This window comes from Aotus nancymaae, unplaced genomic scaffold (genome assembly GCF_030222135.1).
Source record: "Aotus nancymaae isolate 86718 unplaced genomic scaffold, 86718_ANA_hifiasm-v0.15.2.pri h1tg000049l, whole genome shotgun sequence".
Lineage (NCBI taxonomy): Eukaryota > Metazoa > Chordata > Mammalia > Primates > Aotidae > Aotus > Aotus nancymaae.
This window is the reverse complement of record NW_026988463.1, coordinates 2,463,057-2,483,119: the sequence shown is the minus strand read 5'-3', so window position 1 is coordinate 2,483,119 and position 20,063 is coordinate 2,463,057. Positions and strand designations below refer to the sequence as shown.

At 61.9% G+C, this 20,063-nt stretch overlaps 1 protein-coding gene across 2 annotated transcripts in view; it reads right to left on the bottom strand.

The window, feature by feature from the left end:
• The window catches only part of PKD1 (polycystin 1, transient receptor potential channel interacting), a 49,736-nt gene that overhangs the window by 19,403 nt on the left and 10,270 nt on the right, over window positions 1-20,063 (bottom strand). For both annotated transcript variants that reach the window (XM_064362342.1, XM_021667260.2), the window contains exons 2-15: window positions 11,065-11,136; window positions 10,877-10,948; window positions 10,448-10,617; window positions 9,595-10,263; window positions 9,292-9,475; window positions 8,694-8,914; window positions 8,383-8,498; window positions 7,857-7,983; window positions 7,283-7,530; window positions 6,076-6,831; window positions 5,020-5,151; window positions 4,599-4,774; window positions 4,128-4,261; window positions 54-3,673 (exon numbers count right to left, since the gene is read on the bottom strand). In XM_064362342.1, coding sequence (XP_064218412.1) covers window positions 54-3,673; window positions 4,128-4,261; window positions 4,599-4,774; window positions 5,020-5,151; window positions 6,076-6,831; window positions 7,283-7,530; window positions 7,857-7,983; window positions 8,383-8,498; window positions 8,694-8,914; window positions 9,292-9,475; window positions 9,595-10,263; window positions 10,448-10,617; window positions 10,877-10,948; window positions 11,065-11,136 — 6,697 coding nt within the window. The remainder of the gene's footprint in view (window positions 1-53; window positions 3,674-4,127; window positions 4,262-4,598; window positions 4,775-5,019; window positions 5,152-6,075; window positions 6,832-7,282; window positions 7,531-7,856; window positions 7,984-8,382; window positions 8,499-8,693; window positions 8,915-9,291; window positions 9,476-9,594; window positions 10,264-10,447; window positions 10,618-10,876; window positions 10,949-11,064; window positions 11,137-20,063) is intronic.

Genomic DNA, 20,063 nt, shown 5'->3' with positions numbered 1-20,063 from the left:
TTAGGGTCACAGGAGGAGGAGGTAGCAGGGAGAACAGCCCTACACCCACTAACCTGTGTCGAAGCCACGCAGGCCCAGTGGAAGCTGAGGGGCGTCTGGTCGCCATCCTCCAGGTTAGGATCATAGGACTCGCTCCCATCCAAAACCAGGTCCTGTGTATCCGACCACACACGGTACGAGCCACCCTCAACGATGGGCACCAAGCGCTCAGGGGCCACCGTCACGTTGGCCTGGATGCTCCGTGCCAGCGGCGTGTCCCCAAATGACACCACAAACACAAAGCAGTAGTGGCCCACGGGTAGCGCCAGCCGCGGCAGCACCAGCTGAGGCCGGCTCACGTCCACGCCAGGCAGGGCCACGCGAGCTGTGCGCCCCGGCCGCTGGCAGCTGGCAGTGCGGTACACCTCCCAGCGGTACTCGGTCTGGTAGGTGACACAGTCGCGCAGGTCGACATGAGCCTCCAGGTAGTTGCGCTGGGAACGCCGCATCAGCACCTGCAGGGGCAGGGCCACATCCACCTCTGGCTCTCGGCAGGCCAGCACCTGGACAGTCACCGTGGCCTGCGCCATGAAGAAGCTCACCAGGTTGGAGGCATTCACCTGCACGCGGTAGTCCCCGGGTCTCAGGTAGGTGTGCTCGGCCCTGGGCTCATCTGTGTCCCGTCCTGGGGTCCCATCCCCAAAGTCCCAGTGGTATGCCACGCGCCGGGGGCTGGGGCTGGTGGTGGCCTCAAACTGCGCTGAGCGGTTGGTGAAGCAGGAGCTGCTCTGCAGGGCCACGTACTGGATGGCATCCTGGACCTCCAGCACCAGTGTGCGGTTCTCGCTGCCCAGGGCGTTAAAGGCGCGCACCTGGATCTCCAGCAGCCCTGCAGCCACAGGCGTGTAGGTGACGTCGCGGCCCGAAAGGATGACCAGTGAGTCGCCCTGGACCTTCTGCAGCGAGAAGTACCAGGCGTAGGCGACCCGAGAGCCGCGCTGCACGCGGGCTGTGAAGTTCCGCTCAGTGCCCGTGGCAATGCCCCGCTCGCAGCAGTTGGGCACCTGCAGCCCACTCACAGCCTCCAATACCACGATGCGCACCTGAGCCTGGGCCCAGCTCACATGGTTCTCGCCCTGCACACTTATCACGTGGTCTCCGACATGGGGGAAGCTGCGGGAGAAACGGGGCCCAGAGAGCAGCTCGGGGCCGGCCCCACCCACCTGCAGGTGGAAAGTGACGGCTGAGCCAGCAGCCAGCAGGATCTGAAAGTGGACGAGCTGCCCGGGCGCCACCACCTTGCTGCTGGCCCACAGCACCAGGCCCACGATGGGCTCCTCCACTGTGAGATTGTGCATGGCTGAGACCCAGCTGACTGCGTTGGAGGCATTGAGCCGAATGGAGAAGACACCAGTCTCTGGGAAGACCATGGTGACATGCGGGCCGTGCTTGTTGCCACCACCGGACACAGCCCAGCACCAGCTCACATTGGTGCCCGTGGCCAGCTGCCCCCAGAAGAGCACAGAGGAGCCGGCTGCCACAAAGCTGCCACTCGGCTCGCTGGCCCTGATGCTGAGGCCACTCACAGGCACCTGCACGGCTACTTCTATGGTGGCATTGGCTGAGCCCAGCGGGTTCCCTGCCGTGACGGTGACCAAGTACAAGCCAGGCGTGGGGAAACTGTGGGTGGTAAACGGCTCAGGGGTCTCCCAGCTCAGTCCCTCCTCCAAGGACCAAGTGTATAGGACACTACTGCCGCCAGCCAACTCAGCACTGAGGGTGACACTCATGTTGACGGCAGCTGGGTTCGGGGAAGCGGCCACCATCAGCCACCCCACGGGTTCCACGAAGACCACAGTACAGTCGGCCCAGGCGCTGCCCAGCATGTTGGTGGCCCGCAGCTGCACATGGTAGGTGCTGGCCTCAAGCGTGGTGAGCGAGAAGGCTCTGCCGCTGCCGGCCAGGGCCGGGCCCCGCTCCCGCCGGGCAGTCCAGCTGTAGGAGATGTTGGTGCCGTCCCGGACCACGGCCTGTAGCTGCACTGTGTGGTTGGTGGGGAAGCAGCCGCCACCACCCACCACCTGCAGCCCCTCGATGAGCTGCAGGACGTAGATGAAGATGCTGTCCTGCGCAGAGCCCACTTCATTCTCAGCTGTGACAATCACATTGAAGGTGCCCACAGAACGGAAGGTGTAGGACATGGTAGGGCCCCCAGGGATGGGTGTGCAGCGGTCACAGAGCACCCAGGAGTAGCGCACATCACTACCGGCCTCCAGCAAGGTGCTGAAGCTCACACTCCCATTCAGGGGCACCACCGTGCGGCTTGCGTTGATGACAAGCCCCCGTACTCGCCGCTTCACCGTCACGTTGAGCCAGGCCTCGCTGCGGCTCACCTCATTCCAGCCAGCCACTCTGACAGTGAAGTCACCAGTGCTGTTGTAGGCGTGGGTGACCTCGGGACCCTCAAGGTGCCCACCGTCCCCCAGATCCCACAGGTAGCTAGCGGGTCGCCCGCGGCCCACAGCGGAGAACAGGTACGGCTGCTGCAGCTCCAGCACGAGGGAGCCATTGACCTTGATGTCTGTGACCACCACAGGCTCCTGCACCTCCACCAGGGCCGAATCGTTGGCAGCAGAGACGTTGTTGGACACAGTGACTGTCACCAGATAGGAGCCTGGGTCTTGGTAGGTGAACGTCACCCTGGGGCCCCCAGCACGGGCGGAGGCGGCTTCCTCGGTGCCAAAGTCCCAGGCGTAATGGTAGGGGAACGGGGGCCAGACGCACGCCACCAACTGGGCCTCGACCCCCAGCTGCACAAACTGTTTCTCTGGCCGCAGGGTGACATTGCCCACCTCGGGCTCCACGCAGATGCTGGTGAAGTAATGTGCCTTGTTCACATGGCTCGACAGCACGAGTGCCAGGGGGAATGTGCCGCTCTGCGTGAAGTTGTGCGTCACCTCCGGGTGCCCCTGCACAGTCGTGTTGGAGGAACCATCCCCGAAGGTCCAGTCAAAGAGGTAGTGGGCTGGGTCCCCGGTAACATAGGCCTTGAGCTGCGCATTGGGCTGTGTGGGGATGCAGGTGGCAGGTTCGATGCGCAGCACCTCCAGGACGAAGACCAGCACGTGCAGGCTCCGAGCCAGGCGGCCGGCGGGGCTAGCCGCGCCCACAGTCACCGTGCAGTTCTGTGCCTGCAGGTACACGTGCTCAACGACGGCCTCGGGGCCTGACAGCACGGTGCCATCCCCCATGTCAAAGGTCCACGTGACATTGTCGCCCGTCTCCACCGCAGCGCGGACCACCACAGGGGCGCCCTGCTCCACGGCCAGGCTCATGTCCACGCTGAGCCCACGGAGCTCCTCAAAGACGCGCACATCTGCTTGGGCCACCGCGCCGCTCACCGTGTTGTTGACCTCCAGGCGTACATGGTAGGTGCCCCTTGAAGCGTAAGTGTGGTTGGTGGCTGGCTGGCTCTGCATCAGGACCGGGGAGCCATCCCCGAAGTCCCATATGTACAGGACACCGCCGGGCGCAGGCAGCGGGTGTGGGTAGAAGGTGACGGGCCGGCCGGCCACCAGGACGCTGTCGCTCACGCCCACAGCCACTGAGGGCAGGGCAGCGCGCACGCTCACAGGCACCTGCTTCGTCAGGTTCTCAAAGGTGTTGGATGCCAACACGGTCAGGATGTACTCACCTGTGTGGACAGGCCCAAGTAGGCGACAGTGGCACCCCCACCTGTTTCCCACCCGCTCAGCAGAAGCCCCCGACTGAGGAGCCCAGGGGTGAACAGTGGACCTATGGCCCAGCCCTGAGGGTCCTCGCTCGCAGGCTACGTGCCAGACAAAGCACAGGTGCTGCACCACTGAGGGCCAGCAGGTGAGGATGGCACCACCTCCATGCACAGCTGCACTCGGGGCAGCAGAGCAGCCAGAGCCAGGGCCGGGGAGCCCAGAGGGCCCAGCTTCCCTGTCCACTCCCCACCTCCACCTAGCCCCTCCCTCACCCCAGCCAGGGCCAAAGCCATCAGCCCAGGTGGGGTCATAGTGAGGGCTGTTGCGGGGGAAGGAGGCAGGCTGACTCTGGGAGACTGGGGAGCCCCATGCTCAGGGCCTGAAGGGCAGCGGTCCCCTCACCCCCTCAGCCCTCACCTGGGGCAGTGTAGGTATGCGTGACGTTGTGCTCCACCAGCACCTGGGCCACCGAAGGGTCTGGAACTGGGAAGGACTCATCGTATGGAGGCTGGAACTGGCCGAGGGCCTGCTCCCCATCCCCAAAGGTCCACCTGCCGGGGCAGTGGGCAGGCAGTGAGTGGACCAGGACATGGGTTTGTGGTGGCAGGCAGGTGAATGGGGTTGGCTGTGCCTGTGGGGAAGAGGGTGCCTGGGTCCCAGCTGAGGCTCCACCCTACAGCCACACCCTGGCCCTCCGTTCAGGCGTACTGCTGTGCTATGGGGCCTCTCCCAGCTCCTGTGCAGCCTCAAGGGCTCCTGTGAACCCAAGACCTCCCAACAAACAAGGAAACTGAGCCTTAGAAAAACAGCCCCTTGCTGTGGGGTCCTGCAGCTGGTGCTGGGAGGAGAGCCCGGTGCCCGCCCCTGACAGGCCCCCAAGGCACTCACAGGAAGGCCACCTCCACAGCCGAGTCCACCAGCACGCTCGCCGTCAGCAGCAGCGAGGCGTCGGGGGGCAGCACAGCCGGCACTGTGGAGATCCGCAGGCCCCGCATCCTGTTCATCCGCTCCACGGTGACGTTGTAGTTCACGGTGACGTTGCTCACATGGTTGGAGGCTGTCAGCTGCGGGGACAGGCATTGGTGGGCACCAGCGGCGGGTGGGAGGCCCAGTCTCACTTGGCGCCTCTCCCCGCACTCACCCACAACCACCACAGCATCCTTGGCAGCATGAAGCAGAGGGAAGGCAGAGGTGACTAAGGAGCCCGCCCCCTTCTCCTCCCTCTGCCCCCCATCCCCACCCACTCACCCCACCCATTCCCTCTCACCCCACCTCCATCCCCTCCCCTCCCAGCCCCCCGCCCACCTACTGAGAGCTTGAAGACCGCCGCGCTCTGATAAATGACATTGAAGACAATGTTCTGGAAGGTCAGGGACTGCTTGTCGTTGATGGTCCACCGGAAGACCACGTCTGAGCCGGCCTCCACCACTGGGCTGTACCTCTGCAGGGGGTACTGGTGTCAGCCCAGGCTCTGTGGGAAACCACTCTGCCCTCAGCCTGTCGCCTCCTGGACACACCTCCCATCGGGCTGGAGAGTCCCATGCAGGGCACAGAGGGAAGGTGGCCGGGACTCAGGGAGCCACGTGCCACAGGAGCTAAGTCCAGACCGGGGCACTGAGTGTCCAGCTCTCCAGCCTCCAGACAGGTAGCACTAGTTATGCCTCAACCTCTCTGTACCTCAGTTTCCCCATCTGTAAAGCAGACCTAGTACCAGTTACAAAGAGTCCACCTCTCTCTGAGCCTCTCAAACCCGCCCAGAGCATCTACCCCAGCTCCTCAGCCAGAGCTCGGCGCGGTGAGAGAGGTACACGGGCCTCCCAGCGACGGGACCCACATCAGCTGACAGAACAGGTTCAGCAGAGGAAGCCTGGGACAGGCTGCACAGATCGGTCGTGCCGGGGCCATCAGAAACGGCCCCTCCCAAGGCCCCTAGTGCAGAGGCAGGTACCCCCAGGACAGAGACAACTCTGTTCCCCACGTACCAAGCATGGTGGCACCACAGACAGCCAATAGTTTGCCATCAGGGGTTCAGACTCCACCTCAAAAACCCCTCGCTTCAGCCAGGCGAGAACACCACAGAGGGTGCAAGAGACTCATGGGGGTTCATAAGGGGTTGGAGGGCAGAGTTTTAGATTTGTTTCACGGGACAGCAGAATGCATGAGTGGAACCGCTGTTGGAGCTGCAACTTTCTAGGAATTTAGAGCCACCAAGTAGCATGAGTTGTCGGCCAGCAGGACCCGCCTGGAACCACCGTCTCCAGTAACTGAGCTGCCGCCCTCATTGGGAAGCCAGGCCTTGCGCTGTGTGAGCACCCGTCTGGGGGCACTGCCTGGGAGCAGGCGGCAGAGCCTCTGCCGTACTCACCACTAGGACTCCCTGCAGCACACGGGCCTCTGGGCTGGGCGTAGCTCGGAGGCCACAGATGGGCTCCTCTGCCGTCACCTGCAGGCTGAGATTGGCCCGGCTGGCGCTGTTTTCCGCAACGACCTCCACCACATGCTCCCCCTCACTCAGCCAGGGCAGCGCTATCACTGAGAACAGGGTATCGTTGGTCTCCCAGGGGCAGCCAGGCACGAGGGTGGCTACCAGGGCAGGGCAGGTGGCCTCAAAGCGGGCGCTGACATTGCCCCCAGCCCAGCGAGCCGTAGCCGTGGCATTGGCACCAGAGTCCAGCTGGAGCACCAAGGCTGAGCCATTGGTGGGCACGTAGAGGCGGCCATCGTGGGGGGCAGGGGCGATAACCCGCAGCCCAGCCACTGGGGAGACCACGTTGAAGCTGCAGGACAGGCGGTGCCTGGACACGCCATTGCCCACCTCAGCCCGGACCTCATAGCGCCCGGGCAGCTGCAGCCCAGGGTTCGGCCTAAGGCCCAGCAGCACAATGAACCGCTCCGTGGCCGCAAGCAGCCGCAGGGCACAGGCAGGGCAGGCCCGAGTGCCCTCCAGTTGGGCGGGCAGGCGGGGCAGCCAGGCCGAGGCATTGGCAGAGAGGTACGGGGCTTGGAGGCCAGGGCTGCTGGAAGCCAGTGGGCAGTGCAGGAAGGCACCAGGGCCAGCGTCGTGCTGCAAGCTCACGAGGTCACCGGGGAGCATGAGGACATCCTGGCCGCGGAGGGTGACCTGCAGAGAGGGAGGCAGGGCTGCAGCACGTCCTCGTGGTCATGGCCTGTGGACCCCAGCACGAGGGGCGAAGGTGGACAGGCAGGGCTCCAAGCTGGGGATCTTAGCGCCGTTGACCACGGCTCATGGAGCCTCCCCCAAGGTGATCACGGCAGGGACAGGAAGAGGACAGCTGCAGACGGGGACACACGGGGAGAGGACACAGGCCGAGACCCAGCAGGCAAGAGGGAGTGACTGTGCCCAGAGAGGGGAAGAGGAGGCACAGTTCATGCCAAGGGCACGGGCAAGAGCTTCTCCCATTGGGAGAGTGGCCAGGGCACTACAGAGGTCGTCGGAGTTTGGAGGTCAGAGGTGGCAGGGACATGGGAGGGGCCTGCAGGCTGGATGTGTCTGGTGGACAGGCAGGTGGCCTGAGGAGGTCAGGGGACAGATCCAGGTCAGAGCCACACACCGAGTACTGTGCGGGGGGCCCCGCGGGAACGGAGAAGAGGAACTCCCTCCATAGCGTGTAGGGGGCCTTGGGGAGCCCTGGCCCTGACGTGCAGCTATTGGCACAGGCCTGGGAGTGGCAGGAGGCGTCCAGCGGCAGGCAGACGTTGGCTCCAGGGCACCAGCGTCCCCCTGGCATGCATTCAGGGGCCGGCTGGGTCCTGTTATCCAGGAACCCGCTCTCAGGCTCACTGCCGTTCTCCGGGGTCCCTGCGAGGAGGGGAAGGTATTGGGGCCCTAATTTGCCCACAGGCCATCACTGGGGATGCCCACCTGCTTGCACCCACAAGCCTGACCTTGCTGTGAGAACAGGTCTCACCGGGCAGCACTCCCAGCCCAGTGCTGTGCCCCTGTCTCCGGCCAGCCGACCAACCCACCCGATCCATCCCCAGGACACCTGGAACGAACTGGTGTCTCTGAACCCCTACTCTGTCCACCTGAGACTAGGGACCGCTCTGGTGGCCACAGGACCAGCAGATGTGAGAGCTCAGAGAGGCCACCCCAAGCCCTCAACGCCCACCACTCAAGAGTCCCACCTGCTGTGCTGAGGGGCCGGTACACCTGCAGGCGCAGCTGGGCAGGCTGCAGGAGCTCCTGGGTCCCAAATTCTGCTGTGGTGAGGAAGGCTTCTTGGCTAAGACTCAGGACCGGGAATACCATGACCTGGTGGGCAGGGGCCACCTCAGCTCCACAGACCACACCCCAGGCCAAAACCCAGACTCCCCCACCTCAACTCCCAGAGGAAGATGGGAGGGAAAAGAGCGAGCCATCAAACCCCCTACAAGCCTGGATCCTGTAGCTCACGAGGAAGACACGGGTGGAAACTGCCTGACCTGGCTTTTAGGAATAACTCACGCAGAGAAAAGGCCTGGGGAGTCTGGCATTTGCCAGAATAATGTGATTAAATGCTTTCCTCTCTGCGCTCGAGATTTTCCAACCCATCTATACTGGGCACAAGCAACGTTAAAGCCCCAGAGGTTTTGAGAGAGACCCACAGTAAGCAGGGCAGGCAAGGTCTCCAGGGGCAGAAGGGTGGGTTCTAGAACGCGGAGGGCCAGCTACCTCCACAGGCTGACGCGGGGCTGAGAGGCCATCCTGCTGCACCAGAGGTATCAGGGGTCCCTGCAGGCACCCACTGGGCGCTCCCACAAGGAAGTTCTCAGCATCCTGCACTGGGCCTGGGGTGGCAAGTGTGCAGTGAGGCTCTCGGTCTGGGCCCAGGACACCGGGACATCCAGGGCGAACAGACTGGGGACCGAGCTGCCCAACAGTCCCCCACCAGCCCCCCCACCGAAGCCCAGGCTCCACCGCCGGCACTCGGCAGACCCCTAACCACAGCCAGTGCCTCAGGCCCCCATCTGGTCCCCACACACCTCCGGGCCGCAGCTCACAGACATAGCTGTGCGGCGCTGAGCACAGGTCGGTGTTGCACCACCCAGTGGGTCCCAGCCGGACGCAGTGCTCTGCGGTAGCTGGGTGTGGCTCCCCAGGCAGCCAGTTCTGGCAGCTCTCCAGGCTGAAGGCCTCGCCCTGTGGCGCTGGGCCCGCCTCCGCCCCCTGTACAGCCGAGAAACCGATCCACACATCCAGGCTCCTGTGGGCAGGTGTGGGACGGCACAGGGCTCAGGGCACTCCTCCATCCTCCCACACTCTCAGTAGCCCACTGGGGTGCCCCAACACGGTCTCCCTTTCCAGATGGGGAAACTCAGGCTCAGAGCCCGGAGAGCTGCAAGCACCCATGGGGCCTGTGGGAACCAACAGGGCTCCCCATGCAGGCCACCTCCCATATGGCACACCCCAGGAGTGTCCAGAGGCTGCCCCCAGCTCATGTCCACCTCTCCATCAGCAGGACTGACAGGTGGCCGGCCCAGCTCCCGCCTCCCTCCTCCTGAGCCTCCCTAGCTAAGGGCTCTGCACCAGTGCTTCAGAGATCCCTCAACCTATGTCCCCTTGAGGAGTCGGGGCAGGCACCTGGTGACCTGGGAGACCAGGAACCGCTGCACAGCAGGACTGTCCACCATGGCCAGGGCGGCCCCGGCCCAGGCCCGGCACTGTTCCTGTGCCTGCAGCCAGGCCGCCTTCTCCACCACCAGGCGGTAGCAGTGCCCATTGCCAGGGAAGATCTCTGTGTCCAAGGGACAGAGAGGGTGCACCACTGGGGACCGGGGGGAGCAGGGGTGTCAACAGTCAATGTGGGCCCGAGACAGGGATAACCAGGCTCTGCCCCACCCACAAGGCCCTGGGGAGGAAGGGGAGATGGGAAGAGGCGCTTACCTCGGGTAGGCTCCTCACCCAAGGCCACGATGCTGTAGGTGGCCTCCAGGCCTGAGCCTCCACGGTTCCGGACGCTGAGTTGGAGGCTCTCGTCACTCTGCACTGAGGATGGGCACACAAGCTCCAGGGCGGCAGGTACTGCTTCCACCTGCACATTCGTCTCCAGCAGGGCCGAGCTGGCCCCCAGGGCCAGTACAGTCGTCACGCGATAGCGCCCAGGCAGCATGTAGCGGTGCAAGGCCACTGGGCCTGCGCCATCCACCTTGGGGGAGCCATCCCCGAAGTCCCAGTGTGCAGCAGTGATCGGGAGGGGGGCGGCAATGTGGAAGGCTACTGGCTGGCCAGAGGCCAGGGGTCCGTGGGGCCCCACCAGGGCAGCCCCTGAGGAGGCAGGGAAGACGTGCTGGAGGAGGGTGGGGCCCCCACAGGCAGGGGCAGGGGGTGGCAGAGGGCTGGAGCAGAGGGCCAGGCAGGCAGAAGAGGTATTAAGGGATGCCGCTCCGCACAGGCACTGGCCCTGCTCTGAGAGGGCTGCAAGGTGCTGGCCGGTAGAGAAGCAGAAGGCGCTGCAGGCCTCGGGCTCCAGCAGGCCCTCGTGGGCAGGTGAAAAGGCCACTGCTTCCATGGTGCCTGAGCTGTTGTCAGGGAGGCAGGCGACATACTCCTCACCTAGAAGAGGCAGCCACTGGACCCTGGGTTCCGCTCCTCCTGGCTCCACCCACACCCCCCATCAGGGCTCCCACGCTGCTCCTTGGCCTAAAGCCCCGCCCTAGAGAGAGTGCCCTGGTGCCTGCAGGGCCCAGGGCCCACCTGGCAGGGAAGGACTGAGACGGCCCCACCCACCAGCACTCACCACAGCCACTGTCCCGCAAGGGGAAGCTGAGCAGAGGCTGGCCAGCCTGGGAGACAGGCCCAGCGCACGTGGCCGCCTCGGGCTGCACCACCCGCACCTGCTGCTCCTTCACCCACCGTGACAGCCACACCAGGCCACAGTCACACTCAAACGGGTTCCCACTCAGGTTTCTGCAGGGGAAGGGCAAACGTGGAGACCACATCTGGTGGGAAGGGTATACACCAGCCCCAGGCCCTGGAGCACCCCGTGACAGCACAGCCTCCCCTGCCCCGACCAAGCCGGCCTTGGGGGGCTCCAAGCTGCCTAGCAAACTGCCCCCAGGATCTGGTCTCAAACCTGAGAGGAGACACGGACCAACTGGGAAGGCAGAAGGGATGCTGGGAGCCTGGGGTCCAACCAGTGACACCCACCAAAAGAATCACAACTTACATTTCACTTAAATTAAATAAATTAGCAAACAGTCCTTCTTCTAACGTGGAAATCTTGTTGTTGCTTATGTCCCTGGAAGAGAGGGGGGATTCGGCAAGTATGACGGAAGTCCCCGCAGCCAAGCAGTGAGAGGCGGCCAGCCCATCGGGAGTGAGCCCCGCATGCTGGCGTGGCCGGGGGACACTCACAGCTCTGCCAGCGCCGAGAGGTTCGCCAGGAGCCCGACGTCCAGCGCCTGGAGCAGGTTGTGGGACACGTCTCTAAGGAGCAAGTGACCACAGGTTAAGGACAGAGCTCCTAGTAGGCCAGGAGGCCATCCCTGGGCCCACCCCAGACACTGCCAGCACCCCCGAGCTGTGGCCTCCCACCCTTGAGCTCCCCTCTGAGGGTTCAGGAGGGGCCTTTCTAATGGAAGACCCAAATGAACACTCATCTAGGGAAACGAAGCCAGGACAGGCCCAGGGGCCTCAGCCCTCTGTACCCATATCAGCCCTATGCCGAGTGCCACACGGACCTGTCCACCAAGGGCCAGGATGGGCAAAGACCCCCAACCCATCCAGGCAGGGCCAAGGCCTTCCCATTCCCTGTCCACAGTCCCATCCTCAGAGCAGATGACCCCATCACCCCCTGTCCACAGCCCCTAACAAAGCCAAGGTCCCCCATCCCCTGACCACAGTCACCCCATAGAGCCAAGCCCCCATTCCCTGTCCAGTCACCCCATAAAGCCAAGCCCCCATCCCCTGTCCAGTCACCCCATAAAGCCAAGCCCCCCATCCTCTGTCCAGTCACCCCACAGAGCCAAGGCCCCCCATCCCCTGTCCACAGTCACCCCATAGAGCCAAGGCCCCCATCCCCTGTCCATAGCCCCCCTATAGAGCCAAGGCCCTCCATCGCCTGTCCGTAGCCCCCCCATAGAGCCAAGCCCCCCATCTCCTGTCCAGTCACCCCATACAGCCAAGGCCCCCCATTCCCTGCCCGCAGCCCCCCCCGAAAGGCACTCCATCCCCTGCCTACAGCCCCTGCCAGAGCCAAGGCCTCCCATCACCTGTCTACAGGCCCCCCACAAAACCAAGGCCTCCCATACCCTGTCCACAGCTCTTGCACAGACCCCCCATTTCCAGCTCTGAGCCCAGCAGGGTGGTCCCACTGTGAGGCCACAGCCAGGCATGACTGTGTGAGAAGCAACCTCACTACCAGGCTACCAGGGAGCAGGGGAGCAGGCGCTGTCTTGAGGTATAAACCCCGGAGAAATGGGACATCCCAGACGGCCGGGTGCAGGCGCATCTGTAACCCAGCACTGTGGGAGCTGAGACTGGAGGATTGCTTGAACCCAGGATTTCAAAAACACCCCAGGCCACAGTGAAATCCTGTATCTACAAAGAATATATATTAGCCAGGCATGGTGGCAAGTGCCTGTAGTCCCAAGTACTCAGGAGGTGGAGGCGAAAAATTCACTTGAGCCCCAGAGAAGATAAGGCTACAGTGAGCTGAGATCACATCACTGCACTCCAGCCTGGGTGACAGACTGAGACCCTACCTCAAGAGTAAATAAATACATACCTAATAAATAAATAAAACATCAAAGACAAGCAAACCTAATTCCATCTAAAATACACAGCTTCCACACAAAATATAAGTAAAATTGGAAAACAAATAGCAAGCTGAGAAAAGCACTAACAACTCAGATGACATATTACAGACCAAAAATACCCTTGCTACATGCACAGCTAATAAAAAAAAAGTCAACTATTCTAGTTATAAAGAAAAAATGGAATATGGGTGTGGTGGCTTATGCTTGTAATCCCAGTGCTTTGGGAGGCAGAGCAGGGAGGACTGCTTGAGGTCAGGAGTTTGAGACCAGGCTGGGCAGCATAGCAAGACCTCATCTCTACATGGAAGAAAAGAATTAGCCAGTCATGGTGGTGTGCAACTGTAGTTCCAACTACTCAGGGTGAGCCTGGGAGGTCGAGCCTGCAGTGAGCTATGATTGAGTCACTGCAGTCCAGCCTGGGCGAAAGAGTGAGACCTGGTCTTGAAAGAAAAGAAAAAAGAGGAGAAAGAAACAAAAGAAAGAAAAGGAAGAAAGGAAGGCCAGGCAAGGTGGCTGACACCTGTAATCCCAGCACTTTGGGAGGCCAAGGCAGGTGGATCATGAGGTCAAAAGATTGAGACCATCCTGGCCACCACGGTGAAACCCTGTCTCTATTAAAAATACAAAAAAATGGCCGGGCGCAGTGGCTCAAGCCTGTAATCCCAGCACTTTGGGAGGCCGAGGCGGGTGGATCACGAGGTCAAGAGATCGAGACCATCCTGGTCAACATGGTGAAACCCCGTCTCTACTAAAAAAAATACAAAAAATTAGCTGGGCACGGTGGCGCGTGCCTGTAATCCCAGCTACTCAGGAGGCTGAGGCAGGAGAATTGCCTGAACCCAGGAGGCGGAGGTTGCGGTGAGCCGAGATCGCGCCATTGCACTCCAGACTGGGTAACGAGCAAAACTCCGTCTCCAAAAAAAAAATACAAAAAAATGAGCCAGGCATAGTGGTGGGCACCTGTAGTCCCAGTTACTTGGGAGGCTAAGACAGGCGAATCGCTTGAACTGGGGAGGTGGAAATGCAGTGAGCCGAGATCGCACCACCTGCACTCCAGCCTGGGCGACGGAGCAAGCCTCTGTCTCTAAAAAAAAAAAGGAAGAAAAAGAAAAGAAAGAAAGAAACCAGGTGCAGTGGCTCACACCTGTAATCCCAGTACTTTGGGAGGCCAAGGTAGGCGGATCACCTGAGGTCAGGAGTTTGAGACCAGGCCGGGCGTGGTGGCTCATGTCTGTAATCACAGCACTTTGGGAGGCCAAGGCTGGTGGATCACTTAAGGTCAGGAGTTTGAGACTAGCCTGGCCAACATGGTGAAACCCGATTTCTACCAAAAGCACAAAAATTAGCTGGGCATGATGGCATGGGCCTGTAATCCCAGCTACTCTGGAGGCTGAGGCAGGAGAAATGCTTGAACCCAGAAAGTATAAGTTGCAGTGAGCTCAGATAGCACCACTGCACTCCAGCCTGGGCAACACAGTGAGACTCTATCTCAAAAAAAAAAAAAAAAAAGAAAAAAGAAAGGAGTTTGAGACCAGCCTGACCAGCATGGAGAAACGCTGCCCAGCTAATTTGTAAAAATGCAAACTCCCCTGTCCACAGCGCCCCCCTACAGAGCCGGACTCCCACCCACTGGCCAATTTTGTAAAAATTCAAAATTAGCTGGATATCCCAGATACTCAAGAGGCTGAGGTAGGAGAATCACTTAAATCCAGGAGGCAGAGGTTGCAATGAGCCAAGACAGCACTATTGCACTCCCGCCTGGGCAGTCACAGTGAAACTCCAACTCAAACAAAAAAAAAAAAGAAAGAAAAGAAAAGAAACTCCAAAAACAGAAACAGGCAATTAACAAAGGAAGGAAAGAAGAGAGGGAGGGAGGGAAGGAAGAAAACGAAGAAATAAAAGAAAGAAAAGAAACCCCAAAACAAGAAAAAGGCAGTTAACAAAAGAAGCACAATTTGTCACAGGCCTGGAGAAGACATTCAATGTCAGTAATAACTGGAAAAAAGCAACAGAAACCACAAGGTAGCATGTTTCTCTTTTCAGAGCTTAAGTTATAAACGAGGTCCTGGTGCTGGTGAGACGGTGGTGAGAAGCCAGAGAGCGGGGCAAACCAAGAACTCCACATCCCCTTGGCCTCCAGCACCTCTGGGGTCACCCTGCTGCTCACTCTGGGCGCCCCTCCTGGTCGCACGTACTCCCAGCGGTGCTCCTGGCACAGGGACTGTGGCTCCCTCCCCAGGCCCCCGAGTCCTAGCCTTCCACCACGGGCCTCTACTTCCCCAGGTGTCACCCTCCCCACATGTGACCAAGCAGGCGCCTCGACCTAGATCTGCTCTTCCGGCAATTACCACCTGGTAGCCAGGCCCAAGGCAGGGCAGCCTCCATCCCTCAGCACCAGCCCGGCCCCTGCCAGCCTCCAGCCCTGCTCCTCCTATGGGAGTTCCCACAGCAGCCTGCCCGGCACGGGAGAGACGCACACACAGCCAGGCTGCCTGGTGTGGGAGAGACGCACATATGGCCTGCCTGGCACCGGAGACACATACACACAGGCTGCCCGGTGGGGCCAGGGCAGGGGCTTCAGAGGGGAACCAACAAAGAAAAGGACCACGGGCCACCCCAGCTGAGGGGGACACAGCAGCTGAGGCCTTCCCCACTCCAGGAAGCAGCACCAGCCACTGACAGTGGAGCCAGGCCCTCACCCAAGCCGGGTGCCCAGACAGATGAGATCCTGGGCACCTGGCTCCCTGAGCCTCTCATTCCATCTGTGGATGGGGGGACATGCTTAGGGTGCAGTTCCCTTCCCCCAGGGGACGTGGACATTCAGAGAGCCTGTGTGGTACCCTAGGCTCCAGGAGGAAAGAGGCTCTGGGGGCCGGGGTCACAGGGAACAGCCCCTTTGCCAGGGTCATCTCTTTACCCCCTAACTCAACCCAGCTTCTCTGCCATCCCCTCCTCTACACCAAAGTAAGGACACATCTCTCCCAGCACAGGCTGAGATGCTCCTCACTGCAAGTAAGGATGGGTGGGCCACAGAGGCACTGCTAGGCGTCCACACCATTCCCTCTGTGGGGTGGGATAGGCTGGTGGCTGGGAGACCAGCAAGAGGCCATTCCCCAGGCAGAGTGAGGCAGCCGGACTCCCACCCACTGGCCAAGCAAGGGGACACTGCGCCATGAGGAACGGCAGTTAGACCTGAGGAGGGACTTCCGGGTGGCTGCCGCTGCAGCAAAAGCTGTGCTTCAGGGAGAAATGAGGCCGTGGGTTCTGAGGAGCGGCAGCCTGGAGAATGGGGAGTGAGGGGTGCTGGAGAGGCCACGGCGAGCACAGCCAGGCCTCGAGGAAGGGACACAGCTGTGATGCTGCCCCAGGGAGGCAGCACAGGCTTGGGTATCTGCCCGCAGGCACAGGAGCAGCTCCCACCCAGGCCTCGGGAGGAAGGAGAGAAGTGAAAGTCTCAAGATGTGTGGCCACACCCCATTTTCTGGAAAATCCATCAAGAGTGGCTGCTGCTGGGAGCTGACAAGTCAGGGCCGGGGTAGGGGCAGGTCAGCTGAGAACTCCAGAGTCCCCCCAACCCCTGCCTGCCCCACTGGAAACCAGGCCCAGGAGTGCCATGGACACTCCTTCCACGCCAGCAGGCGGCCCTGCCTGCTGTCACGGGTGCTAGCCACGCAGTCTCTGCACGCCAGGCTCCGGGCTGGCCCCTTCTCCGGGCCCTCATTCGGGCCCATGGCCCAGAAAAAGCAGCAAGGCCTTGGGGATCACATTCGGCCGAGCTCCCAGGGCCCAGGACAGTGGAAGTGAGCTGGGGCCCAGACAGGAGCCAGGTGTGCCCCTCAGCCCCCTAGGGTGTGGGAGCATCTGCCCCAGGCAGGACACGGTAGGTGTGCGCTTCGGGGACAGGGACTGGCACAGGTCCCTGTGGAGTCCTCACCCCACCTGCTCCCGTACTTTTCCACGTCTCCATCTGCTTTTGCCATCGCTGTTCTGGGGGAAAGCCAAGGCCTGGCCAGGTGGCCTCAGGCCAAACCCCCAACTCCACCCCTTGGGCTTCCTCGGAACCCGCCGGGTGACATCATCGTGGCTGTCTGATGCCCCACCCCCACATTCTGGTTCCCTGCAAGGATGGAGGACATGGCAGGGCCCAGGCATCTGGTGGCCCCAAGCCCAGGCAGGAGTATCGAGTGGAGCACCGGGTCCTCTGGGATCCCGAGACCTTGCTGCCCCAGTGCCCCCCACCCCAATTCCTACCATTAGCTGGAAAGGTGGAAGCCAGCTGCACAGGGATGGGTGCCCAAGGGCCAGGACGTGCTCCCAGGGAGGCTGAGGCCAGGCTTGTTGGGAGAAGTGCATCCCCATGGCAGGCAGGACGGTGCCTCAGCCCAGGGACACAAGGGGCCCCGATGCCAAGCATCTGATCTGGAAAGCAGGAGGAGTCAGGACCATCCTAGTGTGAGACCCAGTGGGCTCCTTAGTGGATGCTGGGGCAACCTTGGGAAAAGTAAGTCCCAGGTATGTGGGGCACAGTGGGGGTCCTCACCCCTCCCCAGCACGCTTTCCCATCCTGGAGCAGAAGCAGGAAGGGAAGAGGATCTGGCCAGGCTTGGAAGCTGCCTCTCTACACCTGTCACAGGTGGGGCCGGGGTCTCATGCTGCAGCAGGTCTGCCCGCCCCCCAGGTGTGTGGGTCCCAGGTTGAGCCCCCTTGCCCCAGTACCCTCAGGGGTACTCCTAGACAGGCGCTAGCTCTCCTGCCCTCCCCCTGGGCTCTGCCATGGCTGGCACGAGGGTAGTTGAAGCCTGAGGTTGGCGGGGGCCGAGTGTTTTGCCCCACAGGTACTACTGGGCAGGGAAAGCCGGGGTCAGGGCATGCAACCGTGGGCCTGAGGAGAATTTCCCTGGGTGTGGGGAAGCTCCCAGGGCCCTTCCAATTCACGGCAGAGGGAAAGGCTCCAGACATGCCAGACCCATCTCAGAGCCCCACAGCCTCAGTTTCTCCCTCTGCTGGGAAGCTGAAAGGCCCAGGTACCCAACCCCCAGACTAGATGATGTATGGGGTTTGGGGGCCGGACGGAGCCCCCAAGAAAACATCTGCACATTCCAGACGCGTGTGGTCAGCAGCAGGCGTGTGCCAGGCCCGGCACCCCCGCCCGAACTGGCCGCCTCGCTGGAAACTGGGCAGGGGGGACCGGCTCGGACGGGCCGCCTGCGGAGCTTATGTAACTGCTCCTCCCTCGGCAGGGGCAGGATGGGGTGCCAGACTCAGGGAGGCCCCAAGCCCCCTGCTAGGTCCCATCCTCTCCTGGAAGAGACAGTTTCCCTCAGCCCAGCAAGGGGATCCCCAGGCCCATCCCTCCTCAGAGCAGGCCCAGGGCGAGGAGAGGGGCTGCAGTGTGGGCGCTGGAGAGGACAGAGGACGGGCCACGGTGCCACCCCCACTTCGGCCCCTTCCTTGCTGGGCCAGCCGAGCCATGACCTCATCTGTTTCCCTCTGCGCTGCGCTCCCTTCTATTTAAGGCCAGTGAGGCGTTTTCCAACGCCGGAAATGATCCTGTTTAAATTAACAGGCTGCAGTTTGGGACAGCGCTGATTTGAAGGAAAACAGCAGAGCCCGGGGGTGGGCAGACAGCTGCTGGCTCCTCCTACCGCTTCCCCAGGAACAGCCAGGGAGGCTGGCCGCACCCCCAGCCCGATGAGGGGTGGGAGTCGCAGCCTCTGGACAAAGGATGAGGCTGGCAGGGCCCAGGCAGCAGAGCCCTGCACAAGGGTCTCTAGGTCCCGGTCCCAGGGTGTGACTAGTGAGGGAGCCCCAAGCCCAGCAGGGCATTCTGTCCTTACAGAGCCCTCCCACGGCTGAACTGTCCCCGGGATGAGACGCTGAGGGGGGAAATGGGCAGCCTCAGGTCCTCCTGGAACCCAGAGGCAGGCGGCACCGGGGTGGAGACTCCAGCCTCAGAGCCTGAAGGAGGGAGAGGAGAAGGGTGTCTGCAATGTCGGAAAGACTCAGCCAGCTCAAAGAGGGCCATCTGGAGACGAACCCGCCTGTGGGGTGTGGGAAGAAGGGCACCTCATAGGCATGCCCACCTGCAGCTGGGGTCAGGGCCACCCTTCCGGGTCAAGGGGAGGATGAGGGCCAGCTCCTGGTGCCCGGGCACGCAGCCCACATGGAGCCAGGCACTGTGACCCCCACACATCCCTCTCTACTCTGACCTGTCACAGCAGACACGGGCAAGCGCTGCACTGGACTTGTGCTCCTCATGGGCACACTAAGGCTCAGGGGCCCTTCTTCCTTCCCCCACATCATCCCCCAGACATGTCCCTGGGTGGCCAGCAAGGTCCAGTGTGTCAATGGAGGAAGCCAAGGCAGGGAGGGGAAACTGGCCATATGCGCCAGGCTGTGCGGGAGCAGTGGTGCCCTGGAGAGGGCAGCAGCACAGATCCAGCTGGGCAGCTGCAATCCCCATCACCCACTCAGCTATGGGCACAGCCAATGGCACAAGCCAGTCTGAGGCTGGGGCGACGAAGCACAGTGGACAGCCTCAGGACCAAGGAATCCCTGTACTCCCTGGGCTGTGATGCTCCCTGGGCATGGGCCTTGCCCCAGCGCTGGCCTCATTCTTGCCTCAACCAGAAGGAAGAGCTGGCTTCTGCCCCTGCATGAGGACAAAGCCCCTTCCAAGGTGGCCTCACAGGAACCAGCCTGTCTTGAGACCATGGGAGCTGCTATGGTTAGCAATGCTACGCTGGGCCAGGGCCGGGCCTTGAGAGCTGCAGGGAGGAAAGGGCCCAGCCCGCCTCAGCCCCAGATGTAGTACTTCTCCTGCCACCAGCACCTGGGCACCATGGCCCCTTGGCAAGGACAGTTGCCAAGCCATGAAGAACGAGGTGTTCTGGGAAAGGGCGTGAGCTGCGTTTTCCAGCTGCGCTCACTCTACAGGGAGACTGCAGCACCCCCGCCGCTGAGCCTGCCCGCAGACGTGCCGGCCTCAGCCAGCTGGAGCACAGACAGCAGAGCACTGGCCAGGCCCAGACAGCCCCACCACCCCAGACGGCACGGGATGTTTTCATTCCAGGGCCTTGAGCAGGCTGGGCTCCCACGGTCACTGCAGAGCTCCAGAAAGGAACACATTCATCTCCCTCCAAAGTGTCTTCCTGCTGGAAAGTGGACCCTAGGCAGGGTCTCCCCCAGGAGCAGGGGGAGAGGCACCCCAAAGTGGGGGAGCGCAGGCAGTGGCAGAGCCACTAGGGTTCCCAAGAGACCCATGCCCTAGGGGACCCAGGGAAGGGCTTGCAGATGCGGGACCCATATTAGGCAGTGGTGCCCGGCCACTGTAACAAGATGGCGGCCAGCGCATCACCCGCTTGTGGGCCAGGACGGCAGAGGAGACTCTTGGAGCCGGCTCCAGCAGGAGGCCCTCGCAGAGACCTTCTGGCTCAGGAAGAGCTCACAGAGAGCTGGGAAGAGGGACATTGAGGCTCAGGCTTAGCACAAGCTCCTCAAAGCTCCCAAAGGCCCTTGGTGCCCACCAGCAACAGCGCACACTGCCATGATATAACAGCAAGGATGCAGCACAGTTCATACATCGTGGCAGGCACT